The 23,017-nt window shown below is 44.3% G+C and overlaps 1 protein-coding gene across 1 annotated transcript in view; it reads right to left on the reverse strand.

Annotated features, from left to right (window-relative positions):
* Positions 1-238: 238 nt before the first annotated feature.
* CLRN1 (clarin 1) overlaps positions 239-23,017 on the reverse strand; it is a 42,727-nt gene continuing 19,948 nt past the window's right edge. The window contains exons 2-3 of the mRNA XM_047784675.1: positions 19,040-19,219; positions 239-3,713 (exon numbers count right to left, since the gene is read on the reverse strand). Of these exons, the coding sequence (XP_047640631.1) occupies positions 3,448-3,713; positions 19,040-19,219 (446 nt within the window). The 3' untranslated portion in view covers positions 239-3,447. The remainder of the gene's footprint in view (positions 3,714-19,039; positions 19,220-23,017) is intronic.

Here is a 23,017-nt window from a genome sequence, read left to right on the forward strand (position 1 = left end):
TGGGCTTGAATTACTTAAGCGGCTCAGCCACCTCTTCCATGCTGCCTCTTACAAAGTGGACTGGAGGAAAAAGGGAACAAAGACTACCAGGGGCTCTCCCTCTCCTCCAGAATTAGATGGCCTATGGTGGGAAAGAGGGGACCTGCACTGAGTAAGGGACACACCTAGCTTGTGACTCCTGTTCTTCTTTGTGAGTCCAAGTCCCTCCAACCAAGATTCTAGCAAAGAAATACTACCCTTTAAGATTTGTGCCTTTCTTTATTATTGAAGTAGAGTTGACTTACAATATTGTGCGCCCCCTTTAATTGTTGGGTGGCTTTCAAGCACCACAGCTATTCCCCAGGGTCTCTTCAACCATTGAGACTGTCCTCTAGGGCCTGCAAGGAACACTTTTGGGAGGTTTCTGACAGGGTCATCCAGTTGGCCTGGGGCTCCTTTAGAATTTCCAAACAGGCGAGTGAGTCCTAGCTCTGGGTGTGACAAGGCAGGTGTATCTGGTTTTTTAAGGAGGTGTCGGGGAATCCCCAAGTGTGTAACTCAAAGTATAAGTTCATTGGGTTTGCATTAGCATTTTTATCAGCAACAGGATGTTTCCATGAGGGGGGACTTCATCCTGGAAGCCAGGACCCCAGGCCTCCCCAGTCTTTCTCTGTGTCCTTTAGTTTCAAGGAGCAGGTACCTTTTCTCTAAACTGACCAGCGTTCTCTTCCCTTATTACTTAGAGGAGGGGGCTTATTGGCCAAAGCAGCCATTGGCTCTGAGCCATAAATGACTGCCGTGAACCACAAAGAGGGAGGCTGAGAATGAGCAGACCACCAGATCACATCTTGAGCACCCAAATAGCACAGGTTCCTAATATCTAAATAGCGAGGCAGTTAGAAAGACAGAACCAATGGCTCAGGACGGATCTTAAAGCAACATTTCTCAAACAGCCACCCGTTTTACCTGTACTGGGTCTTGCTGGAAGGGGAAAGGTTGACGAAAATTGGGAGGTTAAGCTCCTTGCTCTCCTCCCCCCAGAGTCTCTGCCTGACCACCTGTGCAGATTTCCATAGGCGAATGATTGGGACCAATATCTGTTCTAATGGAGGTGTGGGCCCATCCTAGTTGGTGTACCCTGGTGCTGCCAGTGTGGACCCCTCCTCCTTCCACCAGAGCTTCGAGAGGCAGCCCCTTCCCGCTGTAAATGGGTCTCTGGAGAGGATAGGAATTGCCCTAGGATTGTGTGATGTGTGAGCCGCCAGCCAAACTGCTCCGTCTTGAATGCTGGTAAAGTGACCTGAGGGCAGCTCCTTTGAAGGAGCAGGTGGGACCCTGAGAGTAAAAGACCTTTGTAAACTGCAAAGTGCGCACAGAGGGAAAGCGCCCCCCACCCCGTCTGCACGTGGTCAGTGATGAAGCCTCCTCCTGCTCCAGTGCCCGTCCACTGCTGGCTGTGCCCCGAAGGAGCCGGCTTTGGCAGATTCCTCCTCTTCTCTTCCGCAGCAGAGTGACCGCTGAGGTTCCCACCGAGGGTGCGGAAGGAAACCGGAAAGGCGCTCCCGACCGTGGCACTGTGTTTACCGCCCCAGAGCCACCAGGGGGCCCCGCGTCCCCGTAAGAAAGTGAGATCGCAGCTGCCACCTGGGGCAGGAGATCGGACACAGCACCATCATGAAGATGATAGTCATCCCGGGGCCTCCGATCCTCAGAGAGAGAGAGAGAGAGGCACAGAGAACGGCCCTATCTCATCCGTCTTGTCAAGGTTACTCGCAGTCCACGTGAGACAAACTTTTCATCTGAGAGAAGCGGGGGAGGCAGCTTAAGTGCTGTCCACCGTGGGCCCAGGTTGTATCTCGTTATTTCTGTGTGTGACCCAGTTCGCAGGGACCAGCAGCCCTGCCTTTGCTTCCCATCAGGGAACATCGTTAGTTGGCCTGTTAGGCTGTGGCCAGATTTTCAGCCGCTGCTCTGAGTTTTCTCTGTTTACAGAACAGAGAACAACCAGTGAGGTGTTTTCTAAAGATGAAAGCTTGGTGTTAGAAGCTTTTTAAAATTCTGAGACAGAGACAGAGGGGAAGGACTCAGATGAGACTGTGGGGGCCTTCTGGGATCTCAAGCCAATTACCCTGGTGGCCTGATCATTCCTAAAGTGTTTCCTGCCCATTCCAATGTGAGGGAGCAGGTGGGACCATGAGATGCTTCCTTGTTTAACTGTTTCACAAAGACTTACATCACTGGACTCCACCAGCTCTTTATTAAATCACTAGACTGACTTGTGGGCTTCCAGAAATTCTCCAGGTGTATTTCCTAATAAAGGTAGAGAGGCTAACATCTGGAAAGGCAGTGTGTGATCTGATGTCAGCCTCTGGACTGCAGATTACCATCAGAGCAAGCTGTTTTTTGGGTATACAAACAGTTGTTTGTATCTTGTCAATTATTCCAAAAAGGAAGAAGTAGGTTTTTTTTTTTTTTTTTTAAATGAGCACTTTCAAAACTTCTTGGATAGGGGCTGAGTACCAAGCAGCTGTGATGAGGGGCCTGGCGGTTTGTTCTTTGTCTTTCTCTGCCTCTTCCTGAGTGTTTTTTTGGCGGGCAGCGGGTGGAGGACAGAGGAGGGGTCGGTTCCAGGCTCAGTGTGGCCTTTGTTTGGTCAGCTGCAGAACAATTTCATGGGTAATTTGGGGGAAAAAAATCACCTTGGGTCATGCTCTGTGACAGACCAAAAATCAAGATGACACAGTGATACTATCGTAATCCCAGAATGTCATATAATTATCATAATTGGGAATTAGTGCTTGAAGGCACTAAGGTTAGAGGCAACAGCCCCACCGAATCATTTTGTATCAAGTTTACCGGGAAGGATCATTTTTCACGATTCCTCAGAAGTCCCAGCAATCATGTCTGTTGAAAGTACTGTGTTTCTTCTTTTTTCCTTTTAGAGTTTTACAGATTTTCATCAACGGGTCTGGATAGTAAGATTGTACTTTAAATGACTTTTTAAAAAAGCGTGTTGATATATTTTTGTCAATGCTCATTTAATGCAGTATCATTTTAGGAAAGCAGTTTCAAGTCTGTTTGCTGGTGCCTGTGGCAACAAATGTATGGCTATATCAGAAATAGTGTTTGTTTGCAGTAAAATATATTCCCCATGCCTTTCAATTCCTCTCTGATGGAGCGGGCATTTTTGCACTCTGGTGTGGATGTGGAGTAGCAATTTGTCCATTCTAGTCAACTGTCTTGACAACCCAGGTGAAGCATTTTCCCACCAGGTTAAATAACTTTCCAAATTTTTCTTTCTGCTCCTCTTACTTTCCAGCCTGTATCCTTAGTATACAGTTTGTAACATTATCACCGAGGATTTGGTGCTTTCATTTGTGTGTCTAAAAGGATGGACAGAATTAACCATATCCAAATGACCAAAGCCAGTCCACCCCTTGCGGTGAAAACTACCAAAATGTATGTCTTTCAGTACATTAGATCTGCAGCTACATTAGTTGTCTGTGTGTCTTTAGATTTTGCAAAAGGGAACTGAAATCCAGCAAGTCGTATTAGAAGCCCATTCAAAAAATGAACAAAAAAGCAAATGAATACCACCCAGAATGAGGTGGTGTATTTTTCACTTTGCGTTTTGTAGGCATACGTCCCTTCTTTATAATTTGCGATCTTTTCTGAGAGGTGGTGTATTTTCACTTCAGAAGCAAACAATATCATGACAAGACAGCCACAGGAGCCTGCAACAGAAGGAACAAACAATGTGTTGGGACAAATATTTCCTGATTGTAAGGGACAGGGAAGAGGATTTACATGCAAACTAAAGAAAGCCTTTCCCCGTCATCCTCATTTGCATTCTTCTACAAAAATAGACTTCAAATTTGTAATCATGAGCCTCATTCTCCAACCAATGGGTGGTAGTGCCTGGGTTATGGCTCTGAGTGAGAAGGCTTATGTGTGTCTGTAGTGGGGGCAGGGGTGAAGGGTAGAATCAAGCCAATCCTACAACCACTGGGAGATGTTCCACTTTGCAGGAGAAGGCTGACTTGTTTCGCACCTTAAAAGCACAGTGGTGGAATCAGGCTACAAAGCAGCTGCTGCTATGATGTGGCTTCAGGAGAGTACATTTCTCTAAACTTCACAGGTCATGCAGGAGAAATGGCAGTCACCCAGCCCCCTTATGAAAGGGCCGAGGACTTCCTTCAGAAGGGTTACAGGGCCCCTCCCACCTCCTCCAGTTCCCACCAGGCCAGAGCTGCCAAGAGGTGTCTCTGAGCAAAGGCAGCCATGGATAAGGTGTTGAGGCCGAGAGTATCTATTCTTGTTTATTACAGAACTCAGGATTTTTTTCCCCAGGGACATGGCTGCCTTGAACAAAGGCTACATTCGTTGGCTGACAGGGGCTGAGATGTAGGGCCAGGAAGGTTTCCCTGAAGAATGCAGTATTAGAGACCTGCACTTTCTTTGCCTCGCCCTCCTTCCTGTAGCTGAAAAGATGGATGCAATGGCTGGAGCTCCAGCAGACATTTTGGACAAGGTGGCCTTAGAATGGAAGCCACATATTATAGAAAAACAAGAAAAGAGGAATTTTGGATGTCAAACACCAGGAGCCAGCAGACCAGCCTTAGATTTCAACCTCTAGGTTTTTATGTGAGAGTATAATAAATATCTGTTGTGTTTTACTCATTATGAATATTTCCCCCTCATTTCTCACTTGCTGGTGACCTGATCTAATCTTAACTGGGCAACCATGGTCTGGGTGAGGTCTCTATGGGAGGCGGGCACATCAAACAGAGTGGTGCCTGGAAATTCTGATAGGTCTTCTTCTCCAAGGATGGAGAATGGGAGCCCCCCAGATGGGTGGTTGCCACAGGAGGCAGAAGCAGGTGGCAAGAGGGGGAGGGGCACCATGGAGGGCCAGGGCTCCAGGGGTTCCTAAGCTACTGCTGCAGCCCAGGCCGCCACAATGGGGTGCTAATTAATAGGAGACTTCTGAGATGGTTTTCTGATGGTGGTCAAACAAATTTGGGTTCAAACCCTGATTCCTCCACTTGCTATGTGAAGGTAGTCAATATTTGATCTCCAACTCTTCATTTCCTTGTCTATAAAATGTGGATAGTAAAGATGATTCAAGATTAACATTTGGTATCAGAATTGGCACATATAAATGCGTCCTAACTGGTAGCTCATCCTCCGGTTTTTATGTATTCTTTTCATCTAGCAAATCCTTACCATCTTCCCTTACCCCCCACCACCACCACACAGCAAGAAAACCCTGACTCCATCACACCGGTCACCCCAAAGATCATATTACAGTGCCTCGTTCCTCCACAGGCTCTCCCATTAGGTTTATGACTCCTTGTGGAGGGGTAAGTGCTTTTGCCTTCAATTACAGTTAATTCAAATACCCTGGGAGCAGCAACGTAGCGGCTTAAGTTTCCATTCATTAATTCACTCATTCATTTACTCAATTAGACTTATAATGGGCCAAGCATGGGCATAGTGGTGGAGATTTTAACATTTAAGAAAATGCATATGGTTTCTGCTCTAACAGAGAGTATAATTCTGGCAGGGAACTCAGATAAAACAATTATAAAGCAGCCGCAGTGAGTGTGATAGTAAGGGAGGTGCAGATGGCTATTTTCTGAGAGAGCGGCTAGCATTATAGAAGGTTCTTTGGAAGCCTCTAGGAAAAGTTAGGAAAGGGAGGCCTAGACTGTGTAGGGAGAATGTTCCAGACATCAGGTGCTACCATGTAAATGATGCCCCCATTCCTTTCCCTTTGGGTTGGTGGGGTAGGGGTTGGGGTGAGCAGGAAAGGCGAAATTTCATTTCTTCTGTTATTTCTTCTACGAGAATGTCACCGAGGACTGGCCCCCACCAGCTTGCTTCTCATCACCATACATCCCCAGATAATTAAATGATATAATTTTCTTGAAATTTCACTTCTCACCAGCCTCGGAGACTATTCCTTTATAAAATGTTCAGCCTATTTTTGTATTCTGAGCTTAAGACCAGAGCTCTCCCTGGGCAACCCCATATTATTCTTTTATTGTTAGATCCAACAAAAAAGGCTGCGGTGCTGTTTTCTCTTTATCTTTTATCTGAAAATTGTGGAGAAAATACCATTGCTTTTACCATAAGAACCTTCTTTGTGTGAGGAGATGGTGAATTTCAGACAGTAGCGAAACAGTGTATTTCCTTGGTGCTTGAAAGGAAAATTCAAGCTCGGTTTCCTTTTTCAAGCTGTTAAATATTTTAAAGGTACTACTTTGTTAAGGAGACAGCCTCACAGTGAGACTGCATTTCCCATTCTTAAAGTAAAAGTTGCTTGGGTATCTTAAGACAATAGCCCTTTGCTAGAGGCAGTACTTCAAGCGCACAAGCGCCCAAAGCAGTGTACCATCTAGTCTTTGAGAGGGTGGTCTGTGACTCCACTCTAGATTCTGGGGTTGTCCATGAGGTCAGCTTGGTCATTTCAGAGTCAGAGTGGGGAAGCCTGTCCTGAGTCTCTGCCAACCCCTCAGCAACTGCTAAGAGATGTGAAGGGAAACAATGCAGTGTGCATTTAGGATATTTTTGCTTTTCTCTGTCCCTGACTCTACAGGAGATCTGGGGGGAGTTGCCTGTTGTGGCTCAGTGGGTTTAGAACACAACTGGTATCCATGAGGATTGGGGTTCGATCCCTGGCCTCACGCATTGGTTAAGGATCCAGCGTTGCAGCCTCGAGCTTGCAAGTCTGGCATTGCTGTGGCTGTGGTATAGACCGACAGCTGCAGCTCCGATTGGACCCCTAGCCTGGGAACTTCCATATGCCACAGGTGCAGCCATAACAAGAAAGAATTTTTTTTTTAATTAAAAAAAATGAAAGAAATGTGGGACCACTGATAACTCTTTCTGGCTTATGGACCAAAGGATACCCAGGAAAATTTCTCTCTGTGGGCTGGATGTGGGGGACATGGAGGGCAGCTTGTGAGGAATGTGAGTGATGGAAAGAACAGGGCTCAGCACATTTCAGGTACGGCCCTTGGACTCCAGCAAGGAGGCACCTGTTATGGGTCCCACATTTAGAGGGTCCTGCTCTCTCTCCTGTGATGCCCTTCTCCATGGTGGGGGGACAGGAGGAATCTTTGAAGTCAATGGAATAGGTCCATCTGGAGTCCCTGACCCACATTCTAGACTGTACTCAAGGACCCAGGAATTTCCTCCCAAACAGTGCTGAGCACACGCCCTGGGCCAGTACGGGCATCTCTTCCCTTGGTCTGTCTACCCAGGAGTGGATTTTGTGGCTGGTGCTGCACAGCCCTGAGGGTGGCCAAGGAACAGCTGTCTGGGGGAGCATGGTCAGAGCTCAGGTATGCAGTAGAGCGTCCCCACGTGGGTGCTCAAGGCTTTTTACAGTGTTGATGGAACCAGGTATGGGAAGAGAAGTGAACAGACAGGCCCGGCTCTCCCCCCATCACTACATTCAGGTGCAGAATCCCCAGGGCTCAAGAATTTGAAATTTGAGGGAGTTCCCTTTATGGATAAGCAGTTAATGATCCCAACTTAGTATACATGAGGATGCATGTTCGATCCCGACCCTTGCTCAGTGGGTTAAAGATCCGGCATTGCTGTGAGCTGTGTTGTAGGTCACAGAGGTGGCTTGGATCTGGCGTTGCTGTGGCTGGCAGCTACAGCTCCAATTGAACCCCTAGCCTGAGAACCTCCATATGCCACAGGTGCAGCCCTAAAAAGACAAAAAAAATTTCGAAATTTGAATCTGGCTTTGCCAGGTGTTATGGAGAGATATTTGTCAAAAGAGAAAGATATAACATGTTTCATTGACTATCGTATTAGCTTGTAGCTCTGAAATGTTTAGGCACAGGAATGTGGGCTTTCATTCAGGCTCTTGCCCCAGGCCTCACAGCTGTTAGGATCCGGCTTGCATGAGCCCTTCCTTCTTTGCGCAGTTCCCCATGTCCAACAAGAGCCCCAAAGCAGTTGGGGCCATTTGGACAGATTCCTTGCATGTCTGTCTATCTGACCAGTGCTGCTCCAGCTCACAAGAAAGGTTAGAGTATGTCAGGTTTAGGAAAACCTGCTAAGCCTTGCGCTAGCTCAAATTTGCAATATAACCAGGCATAGGACCGATGTTTTGCTGGCACGTCTTCCTCTAAATCTAGCTATTTTCCTTTCACGTGTTTGATTCACCACTCCCCTCCCTTCCAAATCTGGCTGGTACTATAAGAGATTTTTTTTTCTTCTCCTTTTAATGACTTTGATTACTGAGTTAATTTCTGACTGAGTAGGATAGCTGAGTTATAGCGCTGTCACACCATGAATTATCAGTCCTTTAACAACATTCGTAATGTGCCAGACACCGGACTGTGGGCTCTCCTCTGGCAGCTGTGTACGACTGCAGAGTTGGGCATCTCTGCCCTCCAGTACTTACTGTACAGGGAACAAGGGTCACAACCAACAAGAAAACTGCTTCTTTATCCCTTACTGACACCGATGGTGCTTTTTTTTCCCAGCATACCTGTGGCATATGTAAATTTCAAGACCAGGGGTTGAATCGGAGCTGCAGCTGCAGACTGACATCACAGCCATGCTGATCTAAGCCACATCTGTGACCTATGCCTCATCTTGTGGCAAGGCCGAATCCTTAACCAACTGACTAAGGCCAAGGATCAAACCCGCATCCTCACAGAGACAATGTTGGGTGCTTAGCCCACTGAGCCACAATGGGAACTCCCCGAGGATGCTTTTTATGTGTGGCATTAGCCTACCAGAATCCATGGGAGTCCAGGTTACTCTGGGTTTCAGTAGAAACATGTCCTCAAAGGTGAAAAAAAAAATCCTCTGGAATATTCTCCTATTATCACTAAGATAGCATTTGGGAAGTAGTAAATTAGAATTGCAATTCCATTTAAATTAATGGCCAAGGTTTCCAAAAAGCTAACGTCATCTTTAAACTTTCTTAGAGAGGATGAGGGGGAGCAGAATTTTCTACCCCAAATATACCACTTCAACATAACAATTATTTTGAATTACAGTTACTTAAGAAACAGCTAGTGCAAGAAGGACACTCTAACCATCCCCTGTCTCCCTCAAAGCAGGAAATAAATTTCCCACGTGAGAAGCCCCTCCTGCACCTGGAGGGTAGAAGCAGGCTTATCAGTAGAGACAGGGAATTCAGGGCCAAGATAGCTGTATAAATAAACCTTGATACTTCTTATACTTCTTCACTAATTTGCTGCCCCAAGCCCAAACCAATTGGTCTTGTCCATTTTTTCACAAATGTCTTGTTTCTTTGTCTGATAATTGTAAAAGCTGGCTTGCTTGGTCAATTCTTTGAGTCTCATATTTTGCGAGCTCCTATAGATACAAAATTAAATTTATTTTTCTCCTGTTAATCTGTCTTATGTCAATTTCATCATGAGGCCAACCAAAGAACCTAGAAGAGGGCAAAGTTTTCCTCTCATACAATGACAACTCTTAGAGGCATTCTATTTTCCCTACAGAATAATAAATTGAAAATTTCCTTCTTTCATGTTTTTTAGAGCCGTGCCCATGGCATATAGAAGATCCCAGGCTAGCAGTCAAATGGAGCTGCAGCTGTAGGCGTATGCCACAGCCACAGCAACACAGGATCCAAGCCACATCTGTGACCTCCCCACAGCTGCTGGCAACGATGCATCCTTAACCCACTGAGTGAGGCCAGGGATCGAACTCTCATCCTCATGGATACCAATGGTGTTCCTAACCCGCTGAGCCACGATGGGGACTCTGACACTTTCCTTCTTTAAGGCATCTTGAGAGATGATAAATGGGGTGGGAAAGCCACAACTTTTCAGGTGTAATTGCTAATTTTCTGCAAACGTATGTAATCTCACTAGAAAGTTAGTTATAAAGTTAGTGGTAAAGTCTCCAGCAATGGTTTCTTCCCCACAGGGAAGCTGCTCTAGTTCCAAATTGCTTTAAAAACCAATGGTTTTTAAAGGACAGGAAATGGTTTTTCAAGGACAGGAAAACAAGCTAATACTTAAGAACAGAATTTGAGGTTGTATCATAGAGCGATTTGGTCACGTGTTTCCAAAGAGCAGGAGCAAATGAAGTTATGACACTGGTTGGCTTAAACTTTTCCCCATCATCTTCTTTAACAGAGAATTTAAGAGCCCACATCTAACTTAAGTTTAGCACGTGTCACATTAGGTGAGAAGGGCGATTCATGCAAAGAAGAAATGGTCTTTTAAAAATGCTACCTTTTTCTAATTTGAATTGATTATCAGCAAAGGAGAAAGTCCTCTGTCTAGAAAATATAGAGAGCTGCTTCTGTTTTAATCACTTACTCAACAAATACTTATCCAGGGCTTACTGTGCTATTCCAGGCACTGGAGATACAGCACTGAACAAAGCAGACAAAAATCCCTATCGTCATGGAGCTCTTGGTAGTGGAGACAGGGGAGGGAGAGGCAACAAAATAAGTATACTCTATAGTTTATCAGAGTGTGATATGTACCAAGGGGAATAAAATAAAGCAGGGTAGGGGGGTGGCTGGGGAGGCCTCAGAGAAAAGATGACATTTTGGTGCCTCTTGAAGAAGTCAGGGAGTGAAGAAGTAGCTATTTGAGGGGAAGTGCCTTTCCAGATGAGGGAACAAAGAGTGCAAAGGAAGCAGGTGGTTTGAGCAGAGAGAAGAGAGGTGGGCAAAGAGGCCTAAGGGGCGAGGCATGTATGTGGATTTCTGGAGTGGACCCAGCAGGTGTTGTTCTGGCGGTCATAGCAAGGACTTGGGTTTTGACCCTAAATGAGATGAAGGGAGGACACATGTGCCATTCTCTTTGCAGTTGTGATGGGACAAGACTGAGTATCTCCTTACACAAGATCAGGTGCAGCTGGGCCCTGTGAAAAATGAGTTAAACAGTCCTTCTAACTGCATCCTTGCCATGTGTGACCTGGAAGTGCAATCCAGTCACTATGGTTCTGCCCTTTCTGATGCTGCCCTGCATATCAAAACAAAATTCCTTGCTCATTGCCATCATGGGCTGGCTGATCTGACTTCTCTTCCTTCTGTGGCCTTCTTTCTAAAGTTTATGATGAGAAACTAGTGAGTATTTTGTTGCTGACTTTTCCTGCCACCAATCCTGTCCTTCCTCAGGCTCTGTGGCTTTGATGCCTAGATATCTCTGGATCTCTTTCTCAGACTCTGAACAACAGCTCCTCCATAAGGATTGAAGTGGAAATAAGGCAAAGATGGTTTTTCACTCCCAGTGCAGAATAATATGCCCTAGATTTATTACTAGAGGCCAGGATATTATTAATATTGAAACTGATAGATGTAAGCATTCTTCTATTTCTGTACTGCTCTTTATTTTCCTGTCTTCACATTTTACATATGACTGTGCTTATTTATGTCCCTTGCCATAGTCATAATTATCATAATTAATTGCATCCATATTAGGAGCATTCCCTTTTTAAAGAAAGGCAGTCTTTTTTGTTTGTCTGTTTGTTTGCCTTGCTTGATATAACTCAAACATGAAGCTATATATAAGAAAAGATATAATACATACAATTTGCAATAAGTCCATATGCTGGTGGTTTTCATCACTTTCAAAAGGCATGAGCCAATACATTTCATAGCATCCTCAGAGAATATTCACTGAACTGTCTGTAATGTTCTACCATGGATCCGTGGCAGTCTTCCATGTAATCTGCTCTCTTACATGCATGTCTGAGTAAGAATCTCTACCATCAATTGGGAAGTGTCTCAAATGGAATGTATAAAAGGCATACACTCAAATATCAGTGCTCCTTTTGAAACTCAAGGTCTAGTGGCTTCTATACCCAGCTCTTTCTATTTTGGCTCTCTCTCTTTCTCTGCCTCCTTAATTTGAGTACCTCACTCTCTCTCCTACTGTCTTATAAACACTGAGGGACGTTTTGTCCCCCTGTTTTCCATTCTGCCTTCCCCTACCATCCTCCCTTCCCTGTCATTTACTCCCACAGGTGACCTCCTTTTCACAAAGTTCATGGTTGACCAGTACTCTTGAAAACATCCCCCTATTGTAGCCTCTGGGACACCACATCTCCTGATTTCCTTTCTTCCTCCTGGACATGCCTAATCAGTGTCCTTTGCTAGCTCCTTCTCCTCTTCCATCCCAAAACGGTATTCTTCAGGGGTTGGTCCTAGGCCAGTTTTTCTCCATCTGCATTCTCTTCCTAGATGATCTCATCCATTTTCATTGCTTTGAATAATATCTATATCCTGACAACTCCTTAATTTATGTCTTTTGTCTAGACCTCCTCTCTGAGCTCCAGACTCATATATCTGACTGTCTACTTGACATCTCCTCGTGCACATCTCATAGGATCACAAACTTGACATATCCCCTAAATAGAACCCTTGATTTCTAATGCTAGCTCACCTCTTTTTTTTGCCCTAAAGGCTAAACCTCTTCCTCCCCTGTTTTATTCATCATGGTTAATGCCACCACTCTCTACTAATTGCTTAAGTTACCTGAAAATCATTTTGGATCTACTTTCAAAATGTTTTTTTTGAATCCATTCATCTCTCTCCATCTCCAACAGCCTAGCCTTTCACCAGACATTTCTTAAAAGGTAAGTTAGCAATCAGACAGCTTCTTAAGGCCTTTCAGAAGCTTCTCATTGCAATTAGAATCATTTCAAAAAGACTTACCATGGCTTTTGAGATATGACATCAACTGATCTCTCTAATTTTGGGGGAGGGGGCATTTCTCCCTCACTGCCTCCCCTCTAGGAATACAAGTCTTCTTTTGGTGCCCACAGCAAGCACCCACTTTTTCCTTAGTGTCCTCTTGTGTGCCTGCTCCTTTCCTTGGGAAGTTCTCTGAAGGTCCCCAGCTTCTTTGTATCTTCAGAACTCAGCTACTTGGAGTAGCCTTCACCGATCACTATATTAAGACCTGATCTCCCCTCTTCTTCATTCTCTATCATAGCAGCCTGTTTATCACCCTTGTTGTAATTATTATGCTCTTTAATTACCTACATGCACTTCTGTTGACTCTCGCACTAGATTGTAGGCTTCCTGAAGGCAGGCCTGTGTGCCTGATGGATGTGGTGTCACCAGTGCCTCTCATAAGGGCTGGCACCTGGTGGCACTCAGTTAGGGTTTGTTAAACAAATGGAAAGCCTGCATCTGTATCAGTGGTTCTCGACACTGGGCACACATTAGAATTACCTGAGAGGCCTTAAAAAAATACCAGTGCCCAGGCTCCACCCCCAGAGACTCCAATTTAATTAGTGTGGTGTGGGACCTGGCATTGGTATGTTTATAGCTTTTCTTCTGATGATACTAATGTATAGTCTGGGAAGAGAATCACTGCCCAAAATGAACTATGGAAGACCGTTAAGATATTACTAAAGTCCTAACTCGGGAAAGATTTCTCATACATAGTTTATAATTGACAAGATGAGAAAGGGCAAATTAACTGACTTGGGTGGGTTTCGTGGAACAATGCCAGTGGGCAGAAAAGTTACGTGAGGAAGGCTGAGGAATGAGAGTCAAAGTGCAGGCCATGAGAAGTGGAAGGCACTTCTGGTCCAGGAGGGCAATAGGGTATTGGGCTGTAAGGACCAGCAAACTGTGGTAACCGAAGCCCTTTTTGGCCTAGTCCTTTTCTCCCTCCAGGTCTGGCGGGTAGCACCTCCAGAAACACAGAGATGCTCACAGCATTGTTTCTGGGGAGGGTGGAAGGTCCCAGGCAGACAAGCAGGAAGACCTCTTTGCCCTTCCCCTACCCCCACCTTCACACCTCAGGAGGCCAAGCTGGGTCCCCATCCAGCAGGGAGGTAGACAGCTGAAGACATGGCCCTGGAATGACATCAGTGCAAAGAAAGGGGGGCTTTGGGGGGAATCCAAGTGAGCGGGAGGAGAAGGAAAAAAGAGGGGGTTTTTCTCTCCTGACTGAGAAAGGGCCCCTGGGCAGAGACACCAGGGAGGAAAGTCAGGGGAGGGGAGCTGCCCTGGGGCGTCTCTAATGGCTCTAATGGAATGTGACCCCCACAACCCCTAAGAGACCCCATAATACAGGATCCAGCTCTGAATGCCTGATTCACTGGCTCACTTTCTGTGTGTTTGTGAAAAGGGCTATGAATCCCCCACCTTTCCACAAGTAAGGTTTAGAGCTGGCATCTCTGTGACTATCACAACTTTAGGTAAACATTTCCAGACCTCCAGGGGCTTCTGGTTACTCTATGTAGATTGAGGTAGTTTGTGAGTCAAGGTCACAGACTGTCAGTTCATCCAACCTTCAAAAATGTTTTGTTGTCATGCACAGTTTTTTAAAAATTGCTGAAAATTTTGGTATTTAAAAAATAAGAATTGGGGGCTTAAAAAAAAAAAGCAAACAAACAGATGCTCTTGGAACACTAGGCCTTTTATCCTCTTCGAGACCCAGATCTGGAGCTGGCTCTGTCTTTCCTTTCTCCCCCTCTCTTCCTTCCCTCATCCACAAACCTTTATTGAGCACCTGCTTTTGCAACAAGTTCAAGGATAACTACGATACAGTGTAAGCAGAGCCCGTGTGTTCCTGCATATATTTCTCTGCTCAGATTTTCTTTGCATTAGACTTGGCCAAAGGCCAAGATATGATCTGGGACTTGGATTAAATTCTGCATTGTCTGAGTCATCCTGCTTTTCAAATACTGTTAGTTTGGTTGTCCGTTAGAACTGTCAAATAGTTTGTCTTCCAAATGGGCTGTTCTCAGTTTCATTCAGAAGCCAGAGTGTGATGAGATGGCTGTGCCAGTTAATAAGCTGTTGTGTCTTGGCATCAAACCAGCTTTTCTTTTCTCTGCTTTGTGATGCTGGGTCCAGACTCCCCATGCTCTAGTACTGCCCTGTCAGCTTTCTCCTGTCAGGCTCTCCCAGTAGGGAGGATGCTGGGGCAGGGGAGGAGGGTCCAGCTGGCCTTGCCACAGGGTAGCACCTCTCCCCATAGCAGCAGCTGGGGAGCTCCCAAGCCCTCTCCAGATTCCCAGATCTGCCTATTGGTTTCACATGACAGCTCTATCTCCTCAAGGTACATTGCCACCTCGTCATAGGTCTGAGGCTCTCCTCAAGCCTCTAGATTCTGGTAACCCTCTACTCCTCCCTGCTTCTCTGTCCCTAGAGATGGCTGCTGCCTTCTGATACTGCCATCTCTAAGTTACCTCTGTGTCTCCTTCTCATTTCTTTAAGTCCTCCAGCACCTTTTTTTTTTTTAGGCATTTCTCCTCTTTTTAAAAATAAATTTTTATTATAGTTGATTGACAGTATTCTATCAATTTCTGCTGTACAGCAAAGTGACCCAGTCATACATATACATACATTCTTTTTCTCATTTTATCATCCATCATGGTCTATCCCAAGAGATTAGGTATGGTTCTCTGTGCTATACAGTAGGGCCTCATTGCCTAGCCATTCTAAATGTAATAGTTTGCATCTATTAACTCCAAACTCCCAGTCCATTCCATTCCCTCCCCCTCCCCCTGGGCAACCACAAGTCTCTTCTCCAAGTCTGTGAGTCTGTTTCTGTAGATAGGTTCATCTGTGCTATATATATATATAGGCCTTTATCCTCTGCGAGACCCAGATCTGGAGCTGGCTCTTCTAGGGCCGCTCCTGCAGCACATGGAAGTTCCCAGGCTAGGGGTCTAATTGAAGCAGTAGCCACCTGCCTACGCCAGAGCCACAGCATCGTGGGATCTGAGCCATGTCTGCGACCTACACCACAGCTCACAGCAACACAAGATCCTTAACCCACTGAGCAAGGCCAGGGATTGAACCCGCAACCTCATGTTTCCTAGTCGGATTCGTTTCCACTCCGCCATGATGGGAACTCCTGTGCTATATTTTAGAGTCCACATGTTAGTGATATTATATGGTATTTATCTTTCTCTTTCTGACTTCACGTAGTATGAGAATCTCTAGTTCCATCCATGTTACAGCACATGGCATTATTTTGTTCTTTTTCATGGCTGAGTAGTATTTCATTGTGTATAGGTACCACATCTTCTTAATCCATTCATCTGTCAATGGATATATAGGTTGTTTCCATGTTTTGGCTATTGTAAATAGTGCTTCAATGAACATAGGGCTGCATTTATCTTTTTCAATGAAAGTTTTGTCTGGATATATGCCCAGGAGTGGGATTGCTTGGTCATGTGGTAGTTCTATATTTAGTTTTCTGAGGTACCTCCATACTGTTTTCCATAGTGGTTGTACCAATTTACATTCCCACCAACACCTTTTCAATCAACTCCCTGCAGCCCTTGTTTTCAAATCTGAGCTTGCAAGCAGAATCACCTGGAGGGCTTGGTAAAACTCAGATTTCTGGGCCCTACTCCAGAGTATCTGACTCAGGAGGACTGGGGGAGGCCACAGAATTTGCTTTTCTATCAAGATCACAGGTGATGCAGATGCTGCTGGTCTGGGGAACCCACCTTAAGCACCACTGCCAACCATTGTATCCCCTCTGTTAAAATAGTGTATATCCTGTTGTCCAGTTGGCCCCTGGTTGATTCAAAGGCCTTCACTAAAACAGCACACCACCCAGATCCACCAGTTTCATTTGGTATGTTGAGTGGGAATGAAGTAATCCCAATACCCACTTCTAAGCTTTCCATGAGACCGAATCACTCTCTTTGTCTCTACCCAGTACCCATGCTCTTACTCCTCTGCCCTGATCACAAAGCCCTCAGACTTCTTTTATGTTATGTTATTCCATCCTATCTCCCTCTGGCTCACATCACTGCTTCGAGGAACTTACTCAGCTAATTCCATCCCATTCCAGTGTTTTTGTTTGTTTGTGCTTTTTTAGGGCCACACCCATGGCATATGGAGGTTCCCAAATTAGGTTTCTGATTGGAGTTGCAGCTGCCAGCCTACACCACAGGCATAGCAACTCAGGATCTGAGCGGCATCTGCAACCTACACCACAGCTCACAGCAACACCTGAATCCTTAACCCACTGAGCAAGGCCAGGGATCAAACCTGTGTCCTTATGGATGCTAGTCAGATTTGTTAACTGCTGAGCCACTACAGGAACTCCCATCCCATTTGAATTCTGATTCCTCTAACCTGTGCCGTTTAAGTGACCAGTCAACATCTCCTTCTAGGCTTGCTTTTTCAAGTCACCAAACATGTACTAAATTGTTTACTGGGTGCAGAGCCCCAGGCTGGATGCCTTTGCTAGAGATAGAAAGATGAGAAAGCCTTAGACACTGCCCTCATAGGCTAGTCATTTTGTGCAGTTGAAAACTGTATTATTTACTTGTGAAAGATACATAGGAAATATTAGCAGAACCCCTACTAGCGAGAGAACTACTTTGGTTCAGGAAATAATTTGATTAGCAAGATGTAGATGAGGTTACAGCCCCAAGAAGTTGAGACAGGTTGATCTGGGACCTGGGACCATTTGCTGTAGTGCTCGTGCCTGGACAAACATCTTTTTGAGCAACAGAATAAATACAAAGAAACTATAAATAACTAAAACTCACTGCACACATGCACTATTGGGACAAATTATGAACAATAAGATATGGAAAGACCAAAACCCAACTGCCACCTCTAAGGTGGGGGGAACAAAAGCAGGGTACTGTGCATGATTCCTGCACACAGCATCACCAAGGAGGTGAACAGACCACGTAAGCCAGCCCTTCTGCCTGACGTCACTCGTCCCACTTAAGGAACCAGCTCCCCCCACCTCCTGGAGTGAGCAAGGACACCTGTTACTTGTTCTCGTTCCCTGGTGCTATAGTCCCAATAAAGCCTTGCCTGAATATCTCATTTGGCCCCTTATCAATTTCTCCTGATGAGGAGTTCAAGAACCCAGCCTGGTAACCAACTGTGCTCAAGTAATAATGCGTGCTAGTATATACTGCCTTCTAAGACGAATAAACACCTGTTAACTACAAGGCTTTGTTTTAGAGGGAGCTATGCAAATTTGTGGCTGGAGTTGAATGGTGCAGGGAGAAGGGAGTGGTGTCAAAAGATGGGTTTGAGGTCTGGTGACTAGAGGCTGGCAGCCAAAGGGCAGCTGCAGAGGAGAAGGAAAGAGTCGAATATGGATCTTCAACCCACTATTTGCTAGTGTGAGTTGTATTCTCCCTCGTCTCTCCATGAAATCACTAATAAAATTATCTGCTTCCTGGGGATATGACAAAGCATTGAGTCTTTTTGCAAGTTTGGAGTGGGGTAAAATCAGAGTCCTCCCCCAGAAGAATGGCTGCGTATGAGTTATGTAGACACTTTCGATTTCCTTGTCTGTCTCTTTTTCCTCCTTGTAAATATACCCTAAGCACCCTATGGCACTGGCTGTGTTTTATATTCTTTTCCATCAACCCTGGTTATTGAGTAGGACATGCTTATTGATGAGCTCATTTCTGGGTTTAGAATTTTCCTTGCCCTGATACACCTACTTAGGCTATACCACGCCCCTACAGGCCTGAATATGGCAACTCACGTGTGAGTAAACGCGACCCTTTACTCTTTTTTGATGGTTTCTATTTATTTTTCTGATTATGAATAAGTAAGTACACATTATTGACATTTTGAAATATTAAAAAGTATGAGAAAAAATGAAAACCACCCATGATTTTACTACTCAGAGATAACTACTACCAACAGAATACTCTCTCTCTCTATATATATATAATATTATATATATATGTATTTATGAAGCTATATGGAGGCTATATATATGGAGATTCCATTTACTATATAAGTATATTCTCTCTATATAAAATCAAATTGGGCTTATGTTTTTAAAATCTTATGTGGTTCTTTTCCCTTAACTTTTTGATATAGGCATTTATCCTTTTGATTACATCTTCTACAAAAATATAGTTTAATGTCAGCATCATATTCACTTGAATAGACTACCATAATGTATTTATTAGATTCCCTAGTGTTGGATAATTATATTTTCTTCACCTTTTATTCTCATAAATAATGCTACAATGAACATCCGTGTGTATGTACTATCACATTGCATTTGTGTAGACCTGTCTTTTTCATTGAAAAGCCCATTTGCCTTCAGAGGTGAAATTTTGAACTCACCTGAAATGAAGCTCAAAAGATACAACCCCAGTGGACCGTGCAGTGTCTCAAAGGGCTTGCCGAAAGCATTGTACATGAAGAAGGCTGTCCCCACCAGCGTTAAAACGATAAGGATTGTGGAGAAGAGAATGACATTGACGTGGATACTCACTGGGATTGCTTTGAGCAAATCTGGGAAAACTGAAGATAAAACAAAGATTAGAAAAAATTTCATCAGTTGGCGACTGCAAGTGTAATTTTAAAAATTAAATCCTTTTTTTAACTTCCAAAACCACCAAAATCCTTCTGATGAATACATTCGCACTTACTAATTTATGAAGGATTTACAGAGGAGTTTAAATATAAGATTATCTAATAAAACTTACCAGTAAAAAACTGGCAAAGGGGAAAACTTGAAGGAACTTTTTTTTTGTCCTCGGTCCTATATAATTACTTAAATAAACAAGTGCTGGCTTTATAACCAAAAACTATACATTTTGATGACCAAACTTTTAATTATATTTCTCAGCAGTCATTTTATATATGTCTTAACTTCTGATGACATTTTCAGTTTGGAGACACCTGGTGGGGGTTCAAACATCAGGAGGTTTTCATATTTCCTTTGCCACACACACACACACACACACACACACACACACACACATTGTTTCCAGTCCATACCAAGATTAAAGAATTGGGTGTTTTCAGTCAACTTTAATATTTTGATGTAGCACAAGCTGTGGGAAAATCGTTGCTGGCGATACAAGAAATATTTTCCATTTAGAAAACATGCCAAATCTATTTCTAGACTTTTGTGTTCAGGGCAAGTTTTTCTTATTCGTGGAGGAAATGAAATGCTTTATAAATGTAGGATTTCTCTTATCTGGTGAGGCATCAGCATGCTTAGTATCAGTAGACCTGGCAAAACCAATCTGGAGAAGTTTACTTCAGTCCATTTTAGTTTCCTGAACTTTATTTATTAAGTACTTGCTGTGTGCCAGATACTGTTTTAGGTGCTGGGAATCGAGCCATAAAGTAAGACAGATCAAGTCCCTGTTGTCTTGTGGAGTTAACAACCTAATGGGAGTTGATAGACAAATAACAGGGAGCTCCAGCTGTGGTGCACTGGGTAGGCATTGTTTCTGCAGCTCCAGGGCACAGATTCAATCCCCGGCCTGGCTGCAGTGTAGGTCACAGCTGTGGCTCAGATCTGATCTCTGACCCAGGAAGCCAAAAAAGAAAAAAAGAAAAGAAAGGGAAAAAGACAAATAACAGGTAAATGAACAGATATCATACTTTATTGCTAAAGATGGACACCATTAATTTCTTGCCTCCTTTTACATATGTGTCACTTCCCCTTTAAGAGGTAGAATTTATTCCTCCATCTGCTTGAATCCGGGGTGGCCTATGACTGCTTTGACCATTTGAATATGGCAGCAAAAATATATCATGCCACTTTCAGGTCTGGCCTCTAAGAGGACCAGCCATTTCCACTTCTTTTCTCGTGGAGGCTGAGCCGTGGTGCGGGAGGTCCAGTCCTCTGCTGGAGAAAGGGGCCACATGGAAGAGCACAGGGGGACCAGACACAGGAGGGAAGAATCTTAGATGTCCAGCCCAGAAAATCCTCCAGGTGAGACTCCAACGCCAGCTGCTATCTAACTGCATCAGAGAGAGACCCAATCAAGCACTATCCAACTGAACTGGTAAATTTTTGTTTTAAGCCCCTGAGCTTTGAGGGGCTATTATTATGAACTGGAAATAAGACACTTTCAGATAGTGATAATGCGATGGAAAAAATAAGCCAGGAATTTGAGTGATTGGATGAGTGGACAGAGCGGTCAGGAAAGTGACATCTGGGCTGACACCTAAATGTTGGGAAGGAAGTGGCTGTCTAAAGACCTGGGAAAGATCATTCCAGGGAAAAAGGAGCACAGCTGGGGCAGGAGTGAGCCAGTTCCCAGTGAATAAGGAGGAAGTGGGTTTGCTAGGGTGGGATCAGATTGCTGTACCTGCTAGATCCTGGTCTGAGACCATGATAAAGGGTCTGCTTTTGTATCAATTCATTTGGAAGCCACTGGAAGGTTTTAAGTAAGAGAGTGATGCAATCTCCTTCATGATGTAAAAAGATCACTCTGGCTGCTGAGTAGTGAGTATGAGGGAGGGGGAGGAGGAGGGCAAGTGTGGAAGTGGGGATATTGGGCGGGGTTGGGGTGAGTATTTTATAGTGGGAAGAGATGGAGGTCTGGCCTAAGGTATAGCAGAAGAGGTGGTAAGAGATTGTTAGGTCTGGAATGTATTTTGGAGATGGAAGATAGAACTCGTTGTAAGAAAGCCATCAAGGATAACTCCTAGAATAAGTGAATACATGGAGATGCTATTAAGTAGAAGGAGCAGGTTTCAGCATGGGAGTGGAAGGTGATGAAAGAGTTCTGTTTTAGATAGTTTCAGTTTGAGCTGCATTTAAAATATCCAAGTAGAGGGGTTCCCTGGTGGCCTAGCAGTTAAAGGGTCTGGTTTTGTCACTGCTGTGGCTTGGGTCACGGCTGTGGCATGCCTTCTATCTCTGGCCTGGGAACTTCCCTATGCCATGGGCACAGCCTCACGCAAAAGTAGATATCCAAGTGGAGATGATGAATAGGATTTATGTGTCTAGAGGTCCAGGGAGAAGGTGGAGGTATTTAAGGAGGTGAAACTCGAGTGAGGAAATCAAGGTGCCTAAGGCAAAGAGGGAAATTGAAGGAGACAGCTATGCTCCAGGATCCCCTCTGTACTTGCAGGAGCCCAAGAATGAATGTCTCCTTAAAATTTATGCCCTGGGTACCTCAAAGACCTCACTCTAGTCCTGGCTCTGGTATTTAAAGCCAGTGGATTGGCTATCGCTTGTGGAGAAGCTGTAGTCATAGGAGAGAGAGGCCCAGAAGAGAAAGAGAACTTGCAAGTTAGGAGCAAATCCGTGGATTGGGTATCAGGGAAGCCCAGGGAAGAAAATATTTCAAGGAAGAAGTGGTCTGCCATTCAAATACATGTCTCATGGCTGCAATGCTGAATTCCTGACCACAGGTCAGAAAGGGAACAGATGAGGGAGTTGCCTTGGTTTAGAACAAACACTTCACCACTGCTAGACATAAATAACTACATACATACATGCATAAAATATGCTTAGTGCTATCGGCTAGGCTACCGGTGTTCACTCAGGGGCCTCACTCAGGAGTCACGGGCAGCTCATTCAACCGCTGAGGTTTACTTGCAGTACCTTTCCTTTGCCTCACACTAAATCTACGTGATACCATTTTCCATAAACCATATTTACAAAGATTAAAACATTTAGCTGTATCCTGTGTTAGCTAAGGTGCAGGGAAATGGAGAGCCTTGTATACTTTTCTTGGGAATGTAAATTGGTCAGCATCCTTGGGGCAGTTGGGCACCGCCTATAAAGCAATAAAATGCACGTAGCTTTTGGCTCAGCACCTTATTTATAGATAGTTTGTCCAATGGTTATTTTTGCACATGAATTCAATAAAATATTACAAGGATATTCATGGTAGTGGTTTTGTTTGTTTGTTTTTTTGTTTTCTTTTTGGTAAAAACAAAAGGTTGGAAATAACTTACCTGTCTATCAGTATGGCATCCATACAATTGAATATAAGTCAATGATTTCAAACAATGAAGTGAATCTTTAAGAACAGGTTTAGAATTATCCAAATAGATGGAAAAACTCACACCAAAGAGAAAATGTCATCATTTTATCATTTGGGGAAAAGCCAAAGGAGAATGTATATAATAACAAGTAATTATTTAAGCGCCCTATTTATGTGATTTAATTCTCCCAATAATCCCATGAGACATTTCTATTTACCAGAGGGAAAAATGGGCTCAGAGGTGATGTAACAGACCCAAGATTTATACTTAGTAAGTGGCAGAATAGAGATTTGAACTCGTGTCCTTCCTCTTATTCGCCAGGCTGCAGCAGCCTTGGGGACAGGCATGCTTGTCTAGGCA

This window comes from Phacochoerus africanus, chromosome 1, assembly GCF_016906955.1.
Source record: "Phacochoerus africanus isolate WHEZ1 chromosome 1, ROS_Pafr_v1, whole genome shotgun sequence".
NCBI lineage: Eukaryota > Metazoa > Chordata > Mammalia > Artiodactyla > Suidae > Phacochoerus > Phacochoerus africanus.